General features: G+C 59.2%; 2 protein-coding genes and 1 long non-coding RNA gene across 12 annotated transcripts; 2 read left to right on the forward strand and 1 right to left on the reverse strand.

Annotated features, from left to right (window-relative positions):
* Positions 1–1,280: 1,280 nt before the first annotated feature.
* On the reverse strand, positions 1,281–13,027 carry ECE1 (endothelin converting enzyme 1). 5 transcript variants are annotated; one of them, XM_051771538.1, is made up of 18 exons: positions 12,930–13,027; positions 9,801–9,887; positions 8,775–8,916; positions 7,994–8,206; positions 6,561–6,685; positions 6,037–6,249; positions 5,567–5,758; positions 4,923–5,065; positions 4,728–4,842; positions 4,403–4,513; positions 4,076–4,174; positions 3,884–3,961; positions 3,398–3,501; positions 3,126–3,236; positions 2,947–3,014; positions 2,677–2,867; positions 2,492–2,587; positions 1,281–2,223 (listed from the first exon to the last, which is right to left on the reverse strand). In XM_051771538.1, the coding sequence occupies exons 1-18, from the start codon at positions 12,930–12,932 to the stop codon at positions 2,047–2,049; spliced, it is 2,268 nt and encodes a 755-aa protein (XP_051627498.1). In that variant the 5' UTR covers positions 12,933–13,027; the 3' UTR covers positions 1,281–2,046. The 5 variants fall into 5 exon arrangements, with proteins under 5 accessions (XP_051627498.1, XP_051627503.1, XP_051627502.1 ...); XM_051771543.1 differs by lacking the exon at positions 12,930–13,027 and adding an exon at positions 12,148–12,347; XM_051771542.1 differs by lacking the exon at positions 12,930–13,027 and adding an exon at positions 10,955–11,316.
* Positions 13,028–14,394: 1,367 nt separating this feature from the next.
* On the forward strand, positions 14,395–23,613 carry ALPL (alkaline phosphatase, biomineralization associated). Of its 5 annotated transcripts, none has more exons than XM_051771557.1 (12): positions 14,395–14,541; positions 15,364–15,452; positions 15,524–15,643; positions 17,503–17,618; positions 18,218–18,392; positions 18,479–18,654; positions 20,271–20,414; positions 20,526–20,595; positions 21,540–21,674; positions 22,428–22,619; positions 22,696–22,815; positions 22,934–23,613. In XM_051771557.1, exons 2-12 carry the CDS (start codon positions 15,398–15,400, stop codon positions 23,182–23,184), a joined length of 1,554 nt encoding a protein of 517 aa, XP_051627517.1. In that variant the 5' UTR covers positions 14,395–14,541; positions 15,364–15,397; the 3' UTR covers positions 23,185–23,613. The 5 variants fall into 5 exon arrangements, with proteins under 5 accessions (XP_051627517.1, XP_051627516.1, XP_051627519.1 ...); XM_051771556.1 differs by having other exon boundaries at positions 14,395–14,513; XM_051771559.1 differs by having other exon boundaries at positions 14,403–14,513; positions 15,378–15,452.
* LOC127462705 (uncharacterized) lies at positions 15,794–17,205 on the forward strand. Of its 2 annotated transcripts, none has more exons than XR_007900529.1 (3): positions 15,794–15,872; positions 15,906–16,101; positions 16,170–17,205. It is a non-coding gene; the product is annotated as an uncharacterized LOC127462705 (long non-coding RNA). The 2 variants fall into 2 exon arrangements; XR_007900530.1 differs by having other exon boundaries at positions 15,807–15,905; positions 15,939–16,101.
* Positions 23,614–23,680: the final 67 nt, after the last annotated feature.

Below are 23,680 nucleotides of genomic sequence, written 5' to 3' on the forward strand. Positions count from 1 at the left end.
GAGTCACCACTATTGCTACATTTCCACTCTATCTGGGTGAGGAAGCACGGTAAAAACAGTCAGGAGGATATTTTAATATCTTACTTACACAACACCCGCGTCCCTGGCCTGCTGCTGGCTCAGCCCTGCTCATCCCAGCAGCAGAAACACTCTTTATTCCCAAATGTTTGCTGCCAACGGGCTGCAGCCCCCTGGTTTTGCCCCAGATAAGAATCCCAGGGCTCAGCAGCAAAGGAACACCCAGCACTTGGCTTGTTTTATGGCCACCAGCCCTCCCAGGTGCCGGGGCTGAGGCTCGTGTGGAGCCTGCGGTCGAGGTCCTGCCCTGCATTTTCTGGGCAAGCCTGGCAAAGCCGTGGAGCATCCGCTCAGGAGGAATGCTGGCCTGGGTTCTGGAGCTGGCAGCATCCCACAGCATCACCGAGCTATAAATAAGGGAGCTTGGAGAGCAACCTGTGCCACTGGATCCCAGCACAGCCCGGCCGGCCAAAAACTCGCCTGGGAGGAAGGAAAAGCATCCAGGAAAGACCTCCCTGCTGGGGAGCTGCGTGGGGCCAGGCCATAGAAGGGGAAAGCAAACAGCCACACGCAGTGAGAGTGGGGTTTCTGGGCACAAAGGCCTGGATTTAGCCTCCGAGAGAGGCAGTAGGCTGGGAAAAGCCTCCTCGGCTCAGTTTTGTCAGCACAGGACAGTCTCGGAGGTGTGGACAGGGAGAAAAGCACAGATAAAGGGATGCAAACGCTCCTGGTATTGGAAAAACAAGTCATGAGCAGCTCCAGATCCAGTAAAAAGTATTTATTATTTCAATTACAATAAGCCCCACGCATAGGGTGAAAAAATAATTACAAAAAACAGCCCCTCCCATCCCTCCCTTTACATATAAATATTAAAAATCCCTCTGTGCTTTCTGTCCAGAGCAAGAAGGTGACAACACACAGCACCTGAGCTCCCATCAGTGCTTTCCTCTCAAAATGAGTATTAAAAACATCCCTTAAACAGCCCCTCACCCCCATCCCGGTTGGATCTCACGCAGATGCCAAACCAGCTCTGGAGGGACGGAGTTTTGGGGTTTGTGGTGATTTGGGGGCTTGCAGATTCCCGGGCACAGAGGGTGCAGGCACGGCGGCGAGCGGAGCAGCGGCAGGAACTGCCTGCACTTGTCTGGGGAAGCTTTTGGGCCAGGAAATCCTGGCTGGCCTCGCTTCAGAGGGGACAGGAGGGAGAGCCGGATGCTTCATCCACACCGTCACCACCTTGGTGACATCTTTGGCATGTCAACTTTTCCCTTTGCACTCCCAAATTAAAGCTAATCCCAGGAGCATCCCGGCACAGCCTGTGACTTGCAGCATCCTCCAGCCCTGTCCCTGGGCCTGCTGTCCCCAATTTTCCCATAAGCATCCTCTGAGGACAGTCCTTCCTGGAGAAGCAGGATCCAAGGCTGGGAAGTTAGATCCACGGCCCCACCCAGCTTCCCTGGCCAAGGGACTGTCACCACAGGGTGCTGCATCTACAGCTGCACTAAGTAAAAAAAATTAATAAATATACTAATCTTTTACTAAAAAGGCGGCTTTTAAATGCATTTTCCCTGAAATCTTCCAGTGTATTCCACAATGCATGAAAAAAAATATATATATTTTCCCCTCCCCCCAAAAAATATATCTTAAAATATTTCCCATCCTTGTGTGCGCATCTTTGGAGAGAGGAAGGTACGTTGGCTGTACTAAGACACGCAGACAAACCTGCCGGTGCCGGGGGTTCCCTTTATACCCTCCAAAAAAAGAGGGATTTTGCTGGGGTGGTGGTTCAGGGCAGTGCCCATGGACGTGGTGGGAAAGAAGAGACCCCCCCCAAACCAAAGTCATTTCACCAACGAGCGAGGGGATGAGGAGTTTTCACAGTGGACCGAACCTCGGACAATACCGGGGCAGCTCTGGCTGAGCCGGGCTCTCCCTGGTGCAGAGAAGTGGTTTGACCCTCACAGGACAGGGGAAATCCAGCAGAGGATGGAACAACCGGCTGCTGGCTCCCGCTGGGGCGCTCGCCCTTCACCAGACCTCGCACTTCTTGGGGGGGTTCATGGGGGAGCCCACGGGGCAGCCGAAGTGCTCCGCGAACTCACGGGAGTTGGAGACGGTGCCGATGACGCGGAAGCGCGAGGGGCTGTGGGGGTCGGTGATGAGCCCCTCGTGAGAGCTCTCTGGCGTGCGAACCGAGCACCACACCTGCGAACGAGGGTGAGGGGCCTGAGGGCTGACACTCCCCAACCGCCACGGGGCCCGAACCTGACCTCCCCACCCGCATGACGGGCACCAACGTGGCTCAAGCGCCAGCTTTGTCTCGCTCTGTAACCGGCACCGCCCCGATCTGGTTCACCATCCACTACATCTCCAGAGGCCTCAATTTTGCCACCACACCTTCCCACCCTCACCTGGGCACACACCACCCCCAAAAATCTGTGCGCCCACCCTCCCCACCCATCACATGACCCACCTGCGCGAAGCCAACAAAGAAGAGCTGGTGGTTGGTGAGGCCGAGGGTTGGGAGGGTTTCCTCATCCCCGTTCTTTCTCAGCCAGTTTTGATATGCCTGTAGGCCAGGGAGAACAGCAGGCTCAGGGGACATCGGTCCCACCACGCCATGTCCCCCACCACACGTCCCCAGTGCTGCAGCCCTACCCGGTAGGCGGCCTTGAGGCCCCCGTTGTCGGCGATGTTCTCCCCGAGGGTGTGCTTGCCGTTGACGGCCTCGCCATTGACGGTGTAGTTGCTGTACTGCTCCACCATGCACGCTGTCTGACGCTTGAAGGCCTCCACCGAGGAGTTCTTCCACCAGGGACGCAGGTTGCCGTCCTTGTCGTATTCCCGGCCTGCCGAAAACACAGCGGGATCCTTCATCACCACACCGGCCACTCCTCCAGCTGCCCACCCGCCTGGCCCTGGCCATACCTTGGTCATCAAAGGCATGTGTCAGCTCATGGCCCACCACCACGCCGATCCCACCAAAATTCAGGGACCTGCAGAAGGGCAGAGACTTAGAGAGCAGCCACTGCTCTCCACAGCCGTGAAATTTGGGTACAGGAGGAAATTTGTGAATCCTGCCCTCTGTGTTTTCCCTGGGCTCTTACTTGGGGGATGCACGGGTGTAAAAGGGGGCCTGGAGGATGCCGGCGGGGAAGACGATCTCGTTCTTGGTGGGAGAGTAGTACGCGTTGACTGTCGGAGGTGTCATGCTCCACCTGCAGGGACACCAACACGGCTCCAACAACACCCACTCACCACGCTGCATTGGCCCAAGTCTCACTGCCCAAAACCAGCTGGTGGACACCAAACCCCAGTGGCTCCAGATATCCCGATATTCCCCGCTGAGCACATCGGGGAAGTGGAGCAGAGGACTTACTGGTCCCGGTTCGGTGGCTTCCGGAGCTGGTCGGCCGTGACCCTGGCCGAGAAGTTGTAAAACTGCATGACGTTCTCGAAGTAGAGGTCAGACACGGCCTCGTACTGCAAAAGAACAAGGCATGAGCAGTGTGTGGGGATTGCCCAGCCCCGCTCCTCCCTCCACGGTCACGTCTGAGCCTCCGGAGCCGCCTGAGTTATGGCTGCTCTTGTTTCTCCTCCTCTCCAACATCTGCAGAGTCTCTGGAGGGCAATGAATCACTGTTACGGAAAATGACCCCTCCTTTTCCTAGGCAGGGATCCTGAGAGTCCCAGCCCACCCCAGGACCGGCACACAGCTCTCTGGGAAGTCCCCAGAGAAGGGCCAAGGACATCAGTGAGACCCTTCTGGAGGAAACCTGGGGTTCAAGGCTGCCCAGAGGCCACGGTGATGAGCATGTCCTGTACATCCTATAGAAGACCCAGGGGACATACCCAACCAACTCACGTCATTAAAGACTTTATCCAGCTCCTTGGGGTCCATGATGAACTTGGGGTAGCCAATCATGTTGTAGATGGCATCTGCCTGGGGGGTGACAAGGACCAGAGTGCTTTTAGCGCCGGGGGTGGAGGGACAGGCTCACCCAGCTCCACCTCCCTCCATCCTCACCCCCACCCAGCGCTGCTGCCAGCACCTCACCTTCTCTTTGGCCGATTTCCTCGTCTCTTCGTCCATCCACTGCAGGGTCTCCAGGCTTTCCTCGAAGGCGGTTTTAATCTCTGCAATCATTTCCTCTGCCTAGACAAAACAAGGCAGCACAGCGTCGGGCCGGAGAGCCAGCTTCCCACTCCGGAGAGGTCAAGGACCTCCACACGAGTGGGCAGGAAGAGGCTGAGCCGCCAACACAGCATTTGGGCCAGTGAAAAACCCGGCACATGGAGACAAACATGGGCTGCCTGGACGGCTCCACCACTGCGGTGGCTTCCCCGGCACTGGGACTCGCACGCTGCCGGCTTGGGGACGTACCACCTGCTTGCTGTCCTCGGCAAAGGTGGCCTTGACGAACATGGCCCCCAGGGCGAAGCCCAGGTTGTTGTCCGTGTCACTGATGCAAAACTTCCAGCGTGGGAGGCAGGTCTGCGTGGGACAAGAGGTGGTCAGTCACTCAGGGGCCGAAGCCCTGCTCCTTCCCACCCTCGTACCCCACCAGGAGAGGTCTCCATCCATCCCCTGCCACCCCAAAACCCACCCCACATCTCTATTGTCTGGGTGCCACACGAAAGGGGGCTTGACATAAAAACCCATCACCATTTTAATGGTGAATCAGGGCTGTTAGGGGCTCCACCCTCACCTTTTTCGTCCCATACATCACTTCCATGAATTTTTCCTCGGCATCTTGGAAGCGCTGGTCAAGGAAGGGGCTGGTTTTCCGCACCAGGTTCCAGATCATATAGTTGTTGAGGAGACTGTGGCGAGAGGTGGTGAGTGTGCAGCAAGACGTGCCTGCCCACCCTGGGCACCCTCTGTGCGGGCGGGGGGCTCTCACCACTTATCTGTGGCCAGGATGAGGTCAGACACCTGCTCCAGGTACTCCTTGGCGTAGACCACAACGGGCTCCGACTCATTGAGCTCCACGGGGTAGAAGACCGTGGAGAGGAAAGGCATCCAGTCCACGGCCGGTGCCAGCTCCTGCAAAAGCCACAGTGCTGCTACAGACCCAAACACCATCGAGCGGGGTGGCAGCTCCTTCCCAAGCTGGAATCAGCTGCATCAGTCCCCATTTGATGGACCCAGCTGATTTTGCAGAGGCCAGTTCCCATGCCAGCAGCATCCTCAAAAGGTCGGAGGGTAGTAAACAATTTCCTCCCACAAAGGAAAAGAAAGTGGGGCGGGTGTCAGAACTGTTGACACAACCCCTGTGGGGCCGCGGGGAGGTGACCGGGCTGATGTCCAGGCGCAGCAGGGCCGGCCGGGCGTGAGCGCCGCAGCGGGACGGCCGCCGGCCCCGGGGGTGGTCCAGAGGCTGGGTGGGATTTCCCCAAGGAGGACATGGGCCAAGCTGTTGCACAAGAGCCTCCCAGGCGGTGCTGCCTGGCGTCAGGCTTCCCAGAGGAGCTGTCTCACCTCCACCCATGCATCCCACTTCCCAAACCATGGCAGAACGGAGAGCCTTGCCAGCTCCATCTCTACCTTTAGGTCTCCAGCTGTCATTTTATGGTAGATGAGCTCCTCGTCCCGGTGCTTCTCCTGGGGGATGGTGATGTTGGCCAATGCTGTCTCAAAGTCCAGGATCTGCTGCATCTGCTGGCGTGTCGACTCCTCATCGGTGCCTCCCAGGAACATCCCCAGCTGCACCATGTAGTTCAGGTACCCGGCGAGCACCTAGGTGGGATCAGCATCGGGTGGGATCAGCACCAGGTGGGATCAGCGCCGGGTGGGATCAGCGCCGGGTGGGATCAGCGCCGGGTGGGATCAGCATCGGGTGGGATCAGCATCGGGTGGGATCAGCATCGGGTGGGATCAGCATCGGGTGGGATCAGCATCGGGTGGGATCAGCATCGGGTGGGATCAGCATCGGGTGGGATCAGCAGGGCAGGTGCCACCCACCCACCCACCCACAGCACCTCCCCAGCCAACCCACATCCCCCCGACACCTCCACCTTCTCATTCTCTGTCTTGTTCAGGTAGTAATCCCGTGACGGCAGGCCCAGCCCCGACTGATCCACCTGGATGACGTTGCTGTTGGAGTTCTTGGAGTCGGCGCTGACGTAGACGGAGAAGAAGGGCGAGGTGCGGTAATGCGCCGTCACCTCCCGCAGCGTCTCGTTGAAGTTGCCACCGGCCCAGGTTCCTGTGATGTTCCAGCCACCCAGCTGGGGACAGACAGCAACCAGCTTTTGGGTAAGGAACAACCACCTGGAATTCCTTCGATATCCCCAATACCCATCCTGGGGGGAAACATCTTGCAAGGGGGCTAAAAAGCCCCATTATAGGATTATAAATCTGATAAGTTATAAGATTATAAATCCCTAATAAATCTCTCTTGGCCTGCCTGCCCTGGGGGTTGCTGTTCCCCAGGAAGCACCGGGAATGGAGTCTGGAGGGTGCTGGAATTGCCCTTATCTGATCTTCTCCCCCCATTCTGCAGACAGAAGATGGCTTTTCCACGAGGAGCAGGACAGACCTTTTGGATGAGCTCCACGAGCGGGGTGGCACGCAGCTCCTCAATCTTGCTCTCGTTCATGCAGGCCTGGTAATAGCGCTGTGCCTTGCGCTCCGCCTCGCTCGACACGTTGGCCGTGGTGTTTTCTGTGGACGGTCCCCAGGGGGAATCACAGGAGGTCCCCAGGGATAGGCATCCAACACACATGGGGGCTGCTGATTACACTGGAGCACCCCCTCCCTTGCACCATGGGAATATTCAGCCCCATTTTGAGCAAAGCCAGGCTCCAAACCGGCGCCAAGGATTGCCCCAATAGGCCCCTCTGTGCCCCTGAGAGCATCCCATGGCCCCAGCCCTTCCTGGCCTCCTGCCCCCCTCTCCTTTCCCACCCGCAGCGACGGCTCCAGCTCTTTGGGAACGAAAGATAAAGAAAGAAAAAACAAAAAGCATTTTTCCAGCAGCTCTGATATTCCCAGCATCATCCAGCCCCCTGTGCTGCCCTTGCCTCTGTGCTGCTGCCCCCCAGCTCTTTATTATTTACTCCTGTAAAAAGGAACAATAAACCCATTATTCTTCTCTGCCTCCAAAACCAACCTTTTATCTCCCCCTCTGCTAAAATACTGCCTCCCCTGGGAGGTTTTTTTAGGTTTTTTATTTATTTTCCTGATGACACAGCTTGCACCTTTGGCTTCCCAGCTGTGTGGTTTTATTAACTGAAGGTCCCTCAGCTCCAAGGAATTCAAGGAAATGCCGAACGCGACCACTTGGCTGGAGGCCCAGTCCCTTCTCCTGGTGAAACCAGCGCCAGATTTCTGCAGGAAGAGCCAGGGACGAAGCCGTTCCCGCGCCACCCCCCTTCTCCCAAAAGACAACACTCTTCCCAAACCTTCTCTTTCCAGATAATCAGCCCTGGCGCAGTGGAAAGTGCTGATAAGGAGCCAGTTGTTTGCTCAAAGCCTGAACAAACCGTCCCTGCCGGTTGCTCGGATAAGCGGCTCCGCTTCGCTGTTCGCACGCAGAGGCTGAACCCAGGATCCTCCCTTTGCTGGGGGAGCTTTGGCCCCCCAAAAAATGGCTGTATTGGCAGCCAGACCTCCAAAAAGGCTGCTCACAAAGGCTGGAAGGTATAGGAGCAGGAAAAACCCACTTTGGGTGATATTGCAGGCTCTGGAGTGCAAATCCTGAATTTCAGAGCTCCTGGGAATGCTGCTGTGAGGCCTGCAGAGCAGAGGCCAGGAACCTTTTCCCTACTCGGCACCAAAGAGCAGCAACACCACAGTCAAAAATCCCAGGAGCGTCCAGGAGAGCAAACACAGCCTTTTTCCCAACGTCCTCACAACACGTGTGTCACGGATTGGTTTGACGCTGGAGTTCAATTCCAACCCCATATCCCCACGGACATGTTTTTGGCATCCCCGGGGCCTAACAGGGTCCCACTGCTCCCCTGCACTCACCCAGCAGGTGCTTCATGATGGCCTGGTTGTGCTCCCAGAGGTTGTTGAAGGTGCCCCAGCGCGAGTGGCCATCGGGGAGGGGGTTGGCCTTGATCCAGCCCCCGCAGGCGTAGCTGAAAAAGTCCTCGCAGGGATTCACCGCCCGGTCCAGCGAGCTGAGGATGGAGCTGGTGACGGAGATGCAGGACTCCGACAGGCACACGGTGGGTGGCCCTGGGGGCAGCAGGGAAGGGTTCAGCTCCTCCACCACAGCGCCATGAGCTGCCCCATGGAGCATCCTGCCCCACGCTGAAGGATGTGGGCACATATCCCACCTGGTGCCCGAGCATCCCACCTTCTACCTTAACATCCCGCTCCAGGCCAAGCAATACAGACCAGCACCCCAGTCCATGCCCGAGTACCCTACCTGATAATCCCATTCCAGGGCAAGGGATGTGGGCAAGCATCTCATCCTGTGCCCAAAGATCCCGCCCAGTGCCCAAGCATCCACCCTGGGGTGAAGGATGAGGGCAAATATTCCATCCTGCACTCAAGCATCAAGATCCAGGATAAAGGGAGCACCCTATCCTGCATCTGAGCATCTCCTCTGGGGCAAGGGATGCAGGTGACCATTCAGTCAAGGATCCCACCCCACACCTGAACATCCTGCCTGGTTCCCAAGAGCGGGGTCTTGGCACGCAGGTGACCATCCCACCCTGCTCCAAAGATCCCATCCTGGGAACGCCCCCAGCAACCCGCCCTGCCGACAGGGGCAGGATCCCTGCGCAGCATGAGGACTTACTGGCTCTGTACTGGAAGATGAGTCCCAGCAGACATGCCACCAGCACCACTGCCAGCACCCCCACCAGCACCAGCAGCTGCCTCTCGGCGCGTGTCCGCTCGGCCCAGCAGCCGCGGCTGCCCCGCGAGCCGCGGAAGTTCACCTGCGGGAACAGCAGCATCGTCTCCCCGCCGGCACAGAAACCCACCGACGCAGCCCCCATCGTGCTTCCTGCAACCCCACGGCACTCATTCGGCCCCGGCAAGGGATCGGGCTGGGAAAGGCAGCAGCTGCCTTCCAGAAACCGGGCAGGAAGGGCGGCACAATGGCAGGAAAGGGAGCGGGACGAGCGCTTCGGCGGGTTCACCTGCTGCCCTGTGCCACCCCGAACCCCTCCTCGAGCACGGCGTAACCCCCCGGGTGTCCCTGTCCCCACTGCCGGCACTGGGACGGGGTGGGGGCTGCGTCGGGAAGTGCCTTGACAGGATACTCCCACTCAGCCGAAAAACATCCCCAGGAAACATCCCAATGCGCCGGCGAGCGGAGACGGCCCCGCCGGGAAAAGTAAAAACACATTTGGGGCAGAAACCACCATTCTAGAAAGTGCTGGGGCTGGGAGCGGGGCCAGCACCGAGAACATCGCTCCGGACCCGAACCTTCCCACATTGGCAGCTGGGGGGGGTTTTCTTGCCACCTTTGGCCCTCTTTAAGCCGCTTTCCTGCTGCCTGGGGAGGAATTAAACTAATCCCCTTTTGTGCCGGGACAAAACTGCCAGTGCCACGATAATTGCTCACCCCAGCCACACTCTGAGAAGGGGCTTGGCCGGCAGAAAAACTGGGAGTTGAAAAACTGGGATATGGCCCTGCTGGCTCCCCGTGCCAGGAGCAAAGGGCAGCGGCAGCAGGAGCCAAGAGGACTCTGCCCACACCAGACTTTACCCCGTGGAGACAGGTCCCAGGTGGAAAACCCTTCTGCACCCCTTCTGCCGCTTGCCAGGACCTAAAATCCCACTTTTTTCCCGCCCTAAAAGACACACAAAGCCCTACCTGGAAGCCGTTGGGGTATCCATCGCCGTCACCAAGGGAGTCCAGGGGGTCTTCGTCGTCCAGCGTCGCCCGCTTGTAGGTCGACATCTGCACAGGGAGATTGGCAAACGGAGCACTCAGAGACTCGGGGTCGAGGAAGAAGAGGAGGATGAGGAAGGTTTACACACCCTCTAGAGCCACCTCCTCCTCCGGGGAGCTAAATCCCGAATGGCTCCGGGGCAGTAAAGCACTACACAGACGCCAGAGGAAGGTTATGGAAAGCAAAGAGGGCTGGAGCCAAAAGCTGAGCAAAGCCCGAACCCGCCTTGCTCTCCCCCGGGGCTGGGTTGTGCAACCTCCCCTTCAGCCTGGAGTAAAGCTGGATCCACCTCCACCCCTCAAAAGGCAGAGGGATCTCCCCCAGCCCCCTGCCAGGGAACCCCGGTGTGCCGAGGACCTGGGGAAGGCTGGGAGCAGGGAAAATGGCTTTTCACCCCGAAACTACCAGCTCGCTCCTGCTCCACACCCTGTCTGTGAACCCTGCACTCCGTGGAACACCCGGCCGGGTCCCAGCGAGCACCCGAAAGCGACACCTCCCTGGATTTCAGCTGCAGACGGGCTCCCTCCCGGCGCCGTGCCCCCGGGCATTACCTTGTGCCAGTGCCCGGCTCTTATCTCATCGCCCAGCAGAAAAACAAGGAAAACCTCGAGGGTTGGCAGCCGGCCCTTATCGTGCTGCCGCCGTTTCCTTCCCCCTGGCACAGCCCTGCCACCCAGCTGGGCTGCCTCCCGACGGAGAAAACAACCCTCCGCCCACTACTGAGGGGTTGGGCACCCCAAAATCTACCCTGACCCCACCACTGATGGGCCAAGCGGTGCCAGTCATGTCCCTTCGCCCCCGAGCAGTGCAGGGTGGGGGTTTGCACGCTTCTGGATGTCCCCATCCCGCTGCCATCAATCCCAAAGGATGAGATGATCCCAGCCCGGCACAGCTGTGCCTCGGGCTCCCCTGGCAGAAGGAGATGCAATGAAAGTGCCAGTTCTCAGCCCCGTTTCCAACAGCAGCATTCCCAAACCTCCCCTTGCAGAGTTAATCACGAATTCCATCCTCTCCTTGGATCCCATTCCCTCCCCAGTCAAATCCCAGCCTCAGCTTAATTAACCACACTACCCACCTGGGGAAGAAAAATGGTTAAAAGAGCAAAGCGTTTTCCCTCCTTGGTAGTCCCAAAATCTCTGTTTCCAGCCCCAAAATCTCCCCTGGGCGCCCGCCTCGAGCCTGTGAACCGCGCGGGGAAACAGCCTCAACTGCAAGATTTTATCGCGGGGCAAATCTGCGTTTAGAGCCTATTTTTTTTTCAGTCCCCTTTCACTTTTTTCCACCTGTTTTTGCACTTCGCACATGGCTGAAATTGGCGGCTCCGGGCACAAATCCCCGCTCGCACTGGGGGGATCCATGAAGCCCCTATGGCTCGGCAACACCAAATTCCTGGAATCCCAGCTTTCACTCCATTTCCTGAGGAAACGCGATTTTTTTTTTCAACGACACCCCCCCCTCGCCTACCTCAGCCACAAAACAGCAGGAAAAAGACAAAAAAACCCTCTTTTTTTTTTCCTCTTGCAAGGGATGTGGTGGCTCAACCCTCTGTCAGCCATCAGAGAATCCAAACTGTGGCTGAACCCCCCAGCCCCGAAACACCCCGGGGGGCATCGGGATCAACACCCAGCATCCTTAATTTGGGGGAGATTGGGTCCGGGAGGTAGTTTTAGCACCCGCACCCCACATTTTGGGGGCATAGCAGCACCCATGGGTGCTCCCCCCCCCGCCCTGCTCCTGAAGCAGGGACAAAAAGCGGTGGTTTCGGATGTATTTTTGTGACATCCCCCCCTCCCCCAGCTCTGTTGTTTGCTGCAATCCGAATAAAAACGCATTTCCCCGGCTCCAACAGGGCGGGGAGGAGGCGCCCACACTTTAAACCCCCCACCCGAGCCATTTCCACTCTCTTTACAACTCATAAAAGTCTCGGCATTGCCTTAAATCGCCTGGTTTTCCCCCAAACCCCTCCTTCGCCTTATAAACAATAAGCCCCACGTGCTCCGAGCCCGCAGGCACCGAGGGAGGTTTGGGGGGGCACCGAGGTCGCCCCGGCCCCGGGGAGCCCCTCACCCCCCCCGGGGGCACCCCGAGCTCCGCCGCCCGCTCCCCACCCCCGCCCGGGCGCCATTTCGGAGCCGCCGCCGCCTCCGCGACCGCGAGTCCTTCACCTCCCCCCGGCCCCTCCGACCCCCCCGGCCCACCCCCGGCCCCCCCAAATCACTCCCGCACCCCTACACCCCCCCGCCCGGCATCCCTGGGTGCCCCTCGCACCTCCGCAGCGCCCACCGAGGCTCAGCCTGTTCATTAGGATGCCCGGCGGTAATTAGCAACCCCTGGCGGTAATCAGGGGTGCCGGCGGTAATTAGGGAGGCTGGGGAGGGGGCTGGGGGGCTCCCGGGTTTTGCAGGGAGCCCTGGCTGCAGATGAATTAATAAATAATAATAATAATAAAAAGCTTAAAAAGGAGCAATAAAAGGGTTAAAGTTTAAAAAAAAAAAAAGGGGGGGGGGACAGCCCAGTTTGGGGGGGGGGGGGGTTCGCAAACAGCCCCCCACAAAAGTGGGTGCTGCTGGCGGGGAGGGGCTGTCCTCCCATACCCCCCCTTTGCAGAGGGAAACGTGGTGCAAATCCCTGCGGGATTGGGTCAAGAGGGGGGTTTGGGGGGCCCGGGGGGGGGTTAAGGGGGTCATCTGGTTTGGGATCGCCACCCCAGGGAACCCACTGGCTACAAAGCAAAGGCGGCTGGGGGGCCTGGGGGGGCACCCAGGGGTGCAGCGGGGGTTCCTCGGGATGCAGTGGGGGTCCCTTAGCGTGCAATGAGCGACCCCTCAGGGCTGCAATGGGGGTCCCTCGGGGGGGCCCCTCGGGGGTGCAAAGGCGGTCCCATGGGGGTGCCGGGGCGTCCATTGGGATGCAATGGGGGGGGGGGGTTGAGCCCCACGAGGTTACAACGAGCATCCCACGGGAGAAGCCTCGCCCCGCGCCCCGCTCCGGCCAAGGACCCCCCAGCCAGCCCCCCCTCGGGCTGGGGGTGTCGCCGGGCCCCCACTCACCATGGCTGTGCCCCCGCTCCGCCGGCCCGGCCCCGCTGGGGCGCTGAGCCCGGCCCAGCCCGAGCTGCGCCGCGGCCTAGCGAGGGTGGCGGGGGGGGCGAGCGAGCAGGGGATGTACCTGGGATGGGAAACCAATGGGGCCGCGGAGGGACGGGCTTCCCGCGCGCCTCCCTTAACTCTTTCGGGAGGGGGCCCGAACCCCGTTTGGGGGGAGCCCCGCGTGTTCCCCGGGAGCGTCCCCCCAAGAGCCCCCCAGCTCTCCGGCCGCGGGGGGAGCGCAAGGCGCGATCCCGTCGGTGCGTGTGCAGGGGGAAAAGCAGGCGGGGCTGGGGCTGGGGGGTGAGCGCCGGGTCCTGCGAGCACGGTGCGCTCGTGCAAGCGCCGGTCGTGCACGGACACGAGTGTGCGGGTGTGCAAACACGCGCTCGTGCAAACAAGCGGTGTCGCGAACCGCGTGTGCGAGGGGCACGCGTGCAGCCGAGCACTGGTGGGGGTGTGAGTGTGCCGGGGCAGCACCCTGCGCTGGGTGGGAGCACACGAGCATGTGCTTGTAAGCCTGCGAGGGCGCAGTTGTGCACGCGTGTTAAGTGTGCAAGAGGGAGCTTTTCCGCACCCGCACGCAACCCACGGCTGCGCTGCCGCGGTGACAGGAGCGGGACAGGCATGGGGACACGCGGTGCCCACAACCCCCGCTCGCACCGCACCGACAAACTGAGCACTGACACGCTCATCACACCCAAATGGCTTTGCTGGGCTGGGGAAGCGCTGGGGGGGGCTTCAAAGGGGTGAAGGGAGGATGCGGGGTGGAAGAAGGGGGTGCTGGAGGGATTTAGGGGTTCCGAAGGGATCTGGGGGGTCCGCAGGGGGATGTGCCCATCCCGTGGCGCCGGGGCAGCGTTGGGGCGCTCTTGGTCGCACCCTGACGCTCTCGGGGAGCGGATTTTTGGGCCGAGACCGCCACCTTCTGGGAGGCCACCCACGGCCCCGAGGGGCACGGAGCCCCCCGGACCCCCGCGATGGGGAAACTGAGCCAGGGAAGGGGGTCAATACCAACCCCCCCGCCATTGTCACCACGTGTTTACTGTAGGACCTACAGTAACGCCGCGGGGTCGCAGCAGGGATCATTTGTGGGCCTCAGCAGGAGCCCGCGTGGGGAAACTGAGGCAGGGGGACCATCACCTCCAGCACAGCCCCTCGCTGGTGTCGCTGGCACGGCTTGGGTGAAAATAATGTAAAATCCGCCAAAACACACATCTACCCCCCAGGGGTGCACCACAATTCACCCCAGTTTCCCGGGGTGGCGGGGGAGGGCTGCCCAACTCCCACAGCCAGGCTTGCTGCTCCCCAGTCCTCCCAGTCCTCCCAGTATAACCCGGCAGAGGGCACCAGTAAGCCCAGTTTGTGGCCTTTTGTCACCCCCCCCCCGCCCGCCCCTTGCTGGCAGCGGGGGGAGGGTGGAGGAAGGGGAGGAGGAGGAGGAGGCGAAGGCCGGGTGCGGGGGGATTTAAGGGCCCGCGGTCCCCCCGGCCCGGCCTCCTCACGCCGCCCAGAGGGACGTGGGTGTCGGGACCCAAGTTTGTGCGGGTACGTGTGTGACCCCCTCCCCTCTCCGGTAAGGACCCTCCGGGCCACCGCTGCCACTCCGGGGGAGCGGGGGGTCCCCGGGGAGCGGGGGGAGCAGCGGAGGGGAGGTGCGATGGGGATGCGGGGGGTGATGGGAGGCGGAGGTGCCATGGGGACACGGGGGTGATGGGGACGTGGATGTGCAACAGGGACGCGGGGGGGCCGTGGGGCTCTGATGGGGACATGGACAGGATGGGGACACGGGTGTGCGACAGGGACGTGGGTGTGCTATGGGGCCACGGGCATTTGGTGGGGACACGGACACGGGATGGGGCCACGGACATGCCGCAAGGACATGGGTGTGTGGTGGGACATGGGTGTGCAACAGGAACACAAGTGTGCAACGGGGATGGGGATGTGATGGGGGCACAGGCCGGGGACGGGGACAGGGGTGTGTGAAGGGAACATGGAGGTGCACTGGGGACACGGGCACACACAGGGGACGGGACACGCCATGGGGACAGGGGTGTACCGTGGGGGTGCAGACGTGCAGCAGTGACATGGACATGGGATGGGGACACATATGGGATGGGGACAGGGCCATGTGGTGGGGACCCCAACATGCAATGGGGACTCAGCCATGGTGGGGACATTGGCCACGTAGCGGGGACCCCGCTGTGCCATGGGGGCCGTGCCACCGTCCCCCAGCCCGGGTCGGTGACACTGAGGTGACGTCCCATGAAGCGGCGTGTCCCCAGGGGGTCACATCGGTGACTGCGCAGGGAAGGGGCGTTTCCTTCTGTCCCGCTTGGCTGACCCGGGGCGAAGGTCTCGGTGGGGAAACTGAGGCACGAGCGGGTGCCACCCGCAGCTCTCTCTGTGCAGCACCCGCTCAGCACCGCACGATGAAGGCTCTTCTCCTCCTCCTCGCCCAGCTCTGCTCGGCATCGCTGGTCCCCGGTAGGTGACGTTTGGGGGGCGGCACCCCGGCAGCGGGGGCTGTTGGTGCTATGGGTCCTGGTTCCCCACAGAGAGGGAGAAGGACCCCGAGTACTGGCGGCGGCAGGCGCAGGAGACCCTGCGGAACGCGCTGAGGCTGCAGCGCCTCAACCAGAACGTGGCCAAGAACCTCATCCTCTTCCTGGGGGACGGTGAGATGGGGGCACCCACCCTGGGCTGGGGGGGACAGGGATGCCATGAACTGGGTGCAGTAAAGTGGGGGCTGTGGTGAACTGGGTGTGGGATATGTTGGGTGTCGTGGAAAAGGGGGTGCTGAGGTGAGGTGGGTGCTGGGGTAAACTGGGTTTGCAGTAAGGTTTTGCTGGGGTAAAGTGGGTTTGTAAGAAGTTGGGTGCTGGGGTAAAATGAGTTTTTAAGCAGGTGGGTGCTGGGATAAACTGGGTTTGCAGTAAGGTATGTGCTGGGGTAAACTGGGTTTGTAAGAAGCTGGGTGCTGGGATAAATTGGGTTTGCAGTAAGGTTTTGCTAGGGTAACTGAGTTTGCAATAAGGTATGTGCTGGGGTAAACTGGGTTTGCAGTAAGGAATGTGCTGGGGTAAACTGGGTTTGCAGTTAGGTATGTGCTGGGGTAAACTGGGTTTGTAAGCAGGTGGGTGCTGGGATAAAACTGGGTTTGCAAGAAGTTGGGTGCTGGGATAAAACTGGGTTTGCAAGAAGTTGGGTGCTGGGATAAAACTGGGTTTGCAAGAAGTTGGGTGCTGGGATAAAACTGGGTTTGCAGTAAGGTATGGGCTGGGATAGAACTGAGTTTGCAAGAAGTTGGGTGTTGCGATAAATTGAGTTTGCAAGAAGCTGGAGGCTGGGATAAACTGGGTGCTGGAATGAACTGGATTTGCAAAAAAATGGGTGCTATGGTAACTTGGATTTGCAATAAATTGGCTGCTGGGGTAAACTGGATTTGCAAACCAAAATCTGGGTGCTGCAGTAAATTTGGTTTGCGCTAAATTGGGTGCTGGGATGAACTGGATTTACAGTAAGTTGGGTGCTGCAATAAATTGGGTTTGCAGTGAAATTGGGTGCTGGGGTAAACTGGGTTGCAATAAATTGGATCCTGGGGTAAACTGGGTTGCAGTAAGTTGGATCCTGGGATAAACTGGGTGCAACAATGAACTAGGATTGCGATAAACTGGGTGCTGGGATTAACGGGTTTGCAAAAAAACTGGGTGCTGGATAAACTGGATTTGCAGGAATTTTGGTACTGCAATGGACTGGGTACTGGGATAAACTGGGACTGCAAAAAATTGAGTTCTGGGGTAAACTGAGATTGCAATAAACTGTGTGCTGGAATAGATGAGGTTTGCAAAAAATTGAGTGCTGGGAGAAACTGGGTTCTGGGATAAACTGTGCTGGGATGAACTGGATTTGCAAAAAGTTGGGTGCTGCAATAAGTTGAGTTCTGCAATGAACTGGGTTTGCAATGAAACTGGGTGCTGGGATAAACTGGGTGCTGGGATAAATTGGATGCACAATAAACTGGGCTTGCAGAAAATTGGGTGCTTCAATAAACTGTGCACTGGGATAAACTGGGTGCACAGTAAGCTGGGCTTGCAGAAAACTGGGTGCTGGGATAAAATTGAGGCTCAATAAATTGTGCTTGCAGAAAACCAGGGGCTGGTGTAAACTGGGTGCCCAATAAACTGGGCTTGCAAACCATTGGGTGCTGCAATAAACTGGGTTTGCAGAAAACTAGGTGCTTCAATAAACTGGGTTCTGTGGCAAACTGGGTGCACAATAAACTGGGCTTGCAGAAAACCGAGTGCTGCAATAAACTGGACTTGCAATAAGCTGGGTGCTGGGATAAACTGGGTGCTGCAATAAACTGGGCTGGCAGAAAACTTGAGTGCTGGGGTAAGCTGGGCTTGCAGTAAGATGGATTTGCAGCGGACTGGGACAGACGGGGTTGGTGTGAAGGGGTGTGGTGCTGCCCGGTGTCACCATGGCCCGTGTGCCGAGCTGCCCGTGCTCAGCTGTCCCTGCCCCTGTCCCCCAGGCATGGGCGTCTCCACGGTCACGGCCGCCCGCATCCTCAAGGGGCAGCTGCAGCACGGGCAGGGCGAGGAGAGCCTGCTAGAGATGGAGAAGTTCCCCTACGTGGCCCTGGCCAAGGTGAGCCCCCCGGGGCGCCCGCGGGGACCCGGCACCCACCGCAAGGTCACGGGCGGGCGGCATCGACCGAGCCGAAATTAGGTCAGGGGCGGGCGCTGGGAGCTGGTCCGGTGCCCACTGGCTGTGCCAGGGCTGGCCATGGGAACAGAGAGGGGGGGCAGAAGGAGCCCGGTGGCTGCGGGACACCACGGGACCCCCCCTGCTTCACCTGGGGTCGTTTTGCTGAACAAAACACTGGGGTTTATAACTAAATTGGAAGTCGTGGCCATCCCTGTTCACCCCCTGAGGGTGCCTGTGGCAGGGGCTTCGCTCTCCCTGCCAAAAAACGGGCTGAAAGAAGGCCAAAAGTAGCAAAATGAAGACGGGGGGGCTGTGCCACCATGCTGAGGGGCAAAACAGAGGCTTAGGGCTAAACAGGGGCTTAGGGGCAAAAGAGGGGGGGCACAGGTGGGATGGGGGCCCATGCAGGCGAAACAGCACAGGGAGGGGAGCTCCAGGGTGGGGATAATGATGATGGGTGGGGATGATGGTGGTGACAACGCTGGTGATGACGATGGTGGTGATAACAGTTGTGGTTTTTCCATCTCCCACCCCTCCAGACCTACAACACCAATGCCCAGGTGCCCGACAGCGCTGGCACGGCCACTGCCTACCTGTGCGGTGTCAAAGCCAACGAGGGCACCCTGGGGGTCAGTGCCGGCGTCACCCGCGACCGCTGCAACACCACCAAGGGCCAGGAGGTGACCTCCATCCTCCGCTGGGCCAAGGACGCAGGTGAGGGGCTGGGGGGCACTCGGGGGGCGGGTGAAGCGGCAGCTTTGGGGCTGTTCTCACCATCGTCCCCTGGGCTCGGGGTGCAGGGAAGGCCGTGGGGATCGTCACCACCACGCGCGTGACCCACGCGACGCCCAGCGCCGCCTACGCCCACTCTGCCAACCGCGACTGGTACTCGGACGGGGAGATGCCCCCGGACGCCCTGGAGGGCGGCTGCAGGGACATCGCCCGGCAGCTGGTGGAGAACATTCCCGACATCGAGGTAGGGATGGGGACGGGGCCACCAGGAGTGTGGGCTGGAGCCAGCAGGGACGGGACCAGGACCACCTGGGGTGGGGGTTGGAACCATCCGGGGATGGGAACGGGGCCATGGGGAGTTGTGGGACCAAGAGTACCACTGGTTGAAGGGCTGGGACTCCCAGGAGATGTTGGGCTGGAACCACCAGTGGTTGAAGGGCTGGGACTCCCAGGAGATGTTGGGCTGGAACCACCAGTGGTTGAAGGGCTGGAACCCCCTGGAGATGTTGGGCTGGAACCACCAGTGGTTGAAGAGCTGGGACTCCTGGGAGATGTTGGGCTGGAACCACCAAGGGATGCAGGACTGTGAGTGGGTACAGGGCATGGACCACCCCTGCAGATGTGAGGCTGAGACCACCCATGGGTGCAGGGCCAGGACTGTGGGTAGATACGGGGCCAGGACCACCAATGGGTGCAGAGTTGGGATCCACATAAGATGCTGAACTGGAACCACCCATGGGTGCAGATTCAGGACTACCCATGGGTGCAAAGCCAGGATCCCCAGCATCTGTGGGACCAGGACCACCCATGGGTGCAGATCCAGAACCTCCAGCAGATGTGGGACCAAGACCACCCATGGGTGCAGAGTTGGGAACCCCCAGCAGCTGTGGGACCAGGACCACCCATGGGTGCAGAGTCAGAATCCCCAGTGGATACTGGACCAGGACCACCCATGGGGTCACATCCAGAACCCCCAGCAGATGTGGGACCAGGACCACCCATGGGTGGGGTACCAGGACTGTTGTGTGCACATGAGACCAGGAACCCCATCACACACAGGTCTTGGACCACAAGCACATACAGAACCAGAGCCCCAGACCCCCTCCTCCACAGCAGCCCCTGCCCTTCCCATACTTCCCAGGACCAAAACTCTCCCTTTCCCCCCAGATTTGCCCCTCGCTGTGGATTTATGCAGAAATTCAGCCCCGTAAATAAATCCTCTTCTGTCCTTCAAAATAGCCCCAAAGCAAAACATCCCAGCCTGTTATTTAGCTCTTTAATAGCCTCTTTTGCTGTTTTTTTCCCTTTAAAATAATTTTAACTCTGTCCCAGGCTGGAAATAATTATATAGTGGGGAAAAGATTTTTTTTCCCTTTTTTTTTTTGCCTTAATAATTTTGGCATTGGTGTTTTGCAGCTTTATAATTCACCTTCCACGCCGAGAAAGGGGGGGAAATACAAAAAAACCATAAAATCTCTGCTGGGTTATAAATAACAGAGACCAAATAAATCAGGCTCCAAAGCAAACAGGGAGAGCCACGGGATGGGGCTCCATCCCGGCGGGTTCATGTGGGGATCCCGATGTGGAGCATCCTTCCCGCAGAAGGGGGAAAAAAAAACAGCCAAAAAGCCAAACTCCCTGCTGGAAATGGTTATTTTTGTCCTGGGTTTTAATTAATAGGAAGAGATTCAGGGTTATTTTGAGCGAGGTGAAATTCCTCGGGTGTTTTCGCCCGCACCGCCGGGGTTTTCCTGGACATCCCGCTCCGCCCCCTCAGGGTCTTCCCCCCCATTAAACCCCTCAAAAATTAAAAATAATTAAAAATTACTTTTAAAATACATTTTCTCCCCGCTTTTGCAGGTGATCATGGGCGGAGGGAGGAAATACATGTTCCCCAAAAACGCCAGTGACGTGGAGTATCCCCGCGAGGAGAAGCACCGGGGCACCCGCCTGGACCGCAGGAACCTCGTCCAGGCGTGGCAGGAGGCCAAACCCCCCGGCAAGGTGACACTGTGACCCTGCAGAGCCATTCCTGGGGGCTGGAATGCTCTGGGGAGCAGCCCTGGGGGTGGCTGAGGTGATGGGGAGGTGACAGTGCCTGTCCCCTGTCCCCAGGTTGCCAAGTACGTGTGGAACCGGCGGGAGCTGCTGGCGCTCAACCTCAGCCGTGTCGACTTCCTCCTGGGTGAGTCCCGGCACCCAGGGATGCTCCAACCTCAACTGGGTGCTTTGGGGGGGACCCCTGGGCTGTGCTGGGGCAGCTGGAGCGGCCAGTTATCCCCCCAAGGATGGTGCTGGCTCCAAGGGATGCTGGTATCCCACCCTGGGGATACTGGGACCTCACACCCAGCGATGCTGGTACCTCCAAGGGGTGCCGGTATCCCCCTAAAGATGCTGCTACTTCCCTGGGGATGCTGGTACTCCCCCTCCTGGGGATGCTGGTGCCCCAAAGGGATGCTGTTGTGCCCTCAAGGATGCTGCTACTTTCCCCCTCCCCAGGGATGCTTCTGCATCCTGGGAATGCTGGTTGGTACCCCCTAAAGATGCTGTACCCCCTCCCAAGGATACTGATACCCACTCTAGGAATGCTGGTGCCCCAAAAGGGATGGTGTTAAGCCCCCAAGGATGCTGCTACTCCCCCTCCTAGGGATACTTCTACCTCCCAGGAATCCTGGTACCCCTCCCCAAAGATGCTGGACCCCACCCTAGGGATGCTGGTACTCCCCCAGGATCCTGCTCCCCACCCTGGGGATGCTGGTACCCCAAAGGTTTGGTGTAATACCCCCGAGGATGCTGCTACTCCCCTTCATAGGGATTCTGGTATTCCTCCCAAAGATGCTGGTGCCCCAAAGGGATGCTGTAACACCCCCAAGGAGGCTGCTCCCCCCACCCTGGGATGCATCTGCCTCCTAGGAATGCAGGGTTTTTGCCAGTGGTGCAACTCCCAGCCCGGCCGGGATGTGGGATCCATCCGGGCCGGAGGAAGGAAGGGCCAGGACTATCCCACAGTTCCTATCTAATCTCCCACGGTGGCCTGTGAAATGCTTGAGTCAGCACGAGGAGCAGGATTTGGCCTCCCTTTTTGTTTTGGTGGGGGAAGGATGTCCCCAGCAGTGTCCCTGTCCTCAGGCCTCTTCGAGCCCGGGGACATGGTGTACGAGCTGGACAGGAACAACGAGACGGATCCTTCCCTCAGCGAGATGGTGGCCGTGGCCATCAGGATGCTCCAGAAAAACCCCCATGGCTTCTTCCTCCTGGTTGAAGGTGGGGGGTGATGGGGGTGCAAAATGGGGGATAAAAGGGAATGGTGGGGGGTGAGAAAATGGGGGGTAAAAGGGAGTTATAGGGGGTGCAAAAAGGGGGGTGCAAATAGGGAAGGACTGGACAAAAGGGGGTGCAAAAGGAGGATAAGGGGGTGATGGGGGTGCAAAAAGGGGGATTAAAGGGGATAATGGGGGGTGCAAAAGGGGATGTGCAAAAAGAGGGGAATGGGTAAATGGGGTGGTAGAGGTACAAAGAGGGGGAATAAAGGGGGTGATGGGGTGCAAAAGGGGAGGTGCAGAAAGAGGAGGATTGAGTAAAGAGGAGGTGTAAAAAGCGAGGAATAGAAAAGGCAACAGGATGGCAAAGGAGGTGATGGGGTACCAAAAGTGGAGATAATGGGGAGATGGAGGTGCAACAAAGAGGGAGAACAGGGGTGGAGGATAAAGGGGTGATGGGGGATGGGCGAAGGTGGGATAAAGGGGATATGGGGAAATGTAGAAAGGGGGATATGGGGGTGACGTGGGATGCAAAGTGAGGGGATGAAAAAAGGAGGGGAAATGGGAATGGGGGTGCAAAAGGGGAGGATGGGGAATGCAAAAAGGAGGGGATAAAGGGAGTGATTGGGGTGCAAAGGGCGATAACCACGCACTGGGGGGATGCAGGAGCGGGTGTCAGGGGGTGCAAAGCTGGGAGGAGGAGCGTGCCGGGGGCTGGACGCTCCGGGGTGATGCCGAGCGGTGCCGGGTCCCTCAGGCGGCCGCATCGACCACGGGCACCACGAGGGGAAGGCGAAGCAGGCGCTGCACGAGGCCGTGGAGCTGGACCGGGCCATCGGCCTGGCCACGCGCCTCACGTCGGCACAGGACACCCTGAGCGTCGTCACCGCCGACCACTCGCACGTCTTCACCTTCGGCGGCTACACCCCCCGCGGGAACCCCATCTTCGGTGAGTGCAGGGCTGGGGGACACCGTGGGGACACCGTGGGGACGTCCCACCCCGCTGACTGTGCCCCCACCGCCAGGTCTGGCCCCCATGCAGAGCGACGTGGACCGCAAGCCCTTCACCTCCATCCTCTACGGCAACGGCCCCGGCTACAAAATCGTGGCAGGCGAGCGAGAAAACGTCTCCGCCGTGGATTTTGGTGAGTCTGCTTTGGGCCAAAACCCCTTAAAATTGTCCCAGCTTGCCTATATTGCTCTTTTTTTTTTTTTTTTAAATCGTTCTAGTTTTTGGTTTAATTACTCTAACTTTTCCCCCAGCACACGCTGACTACCAGGCGCAGTCGGCCGTGCCGCTGCGGCAGGAGACCCACGGCGGCGAGGACGTGGCCGTGTTCGCCCAGGGCCCCATGGCCCACCTGCTCCACGGGGTCCACGAGCAGAACTACATCCCCCACGCCATGGCCTACGCCGCCTGCATCGGCTCCAACCGCGGCCACTGCAACGCCGGCGCCCGCCCCGCCGCCCCCCTGCTCCTGCCCTTCCTCGCCCTCCTCGTCCTCCTCTGCTAAAGTGCCTCTTGCAGATCGCCTGGGGGGGGATTTATTTTTAATTCATCCCCCCTTTTTTATGTTTTTTTTGTGGAGAGCAGCGCCCGGGAAAGAGGAGAGAAGGAGAACAGAGAGACTCAGCGGAGCAAAAGCAGCCGCCGGCGGTTTGGTGCTGGGAGCTGCCTCTGTAAATACACGGTTCCTTCCCTATAATTAGCAGCGTTCCCTGCCCTGTCCCAAACCCACTGTGGGATTTGGGATGGCAGCTGGAGCCTCGGTGGATAAAACCCCCTCTTTGAGCGGAACGCGATGGGGCTGGGTCCCAAAATGCCTCCCAAATGTCCCTTGGCTGAGGACTGACCCCGCTGCCCAGCTCGTCACATGTGTGGGGAGCCAGAAACCACGCCAAGATGGGGAAAAAAAATTAACTCAACAGGTTAATTTGTCCCTAAACTTAGTTTTTGTTGTGTCCTCAGTGATTTATTTTGCTTTAAAAATCCTTTGGGTTGAGGCAATC

This window comes from Manacus candei, unplaced genomic scaffold (assembly GCF_025592945.1).
Source record: "Manacus candei isolate 608988 ecotype Guabito, Panama unplaced genomic scaffold, ASM2559294v1 h1tg000136l, whole genome shotgun sequence".
NCBI lineage: Eukaryota > Metazoa > Chordata > Aves > Passeriformes > Pipridae > Manacus > Manacus candei.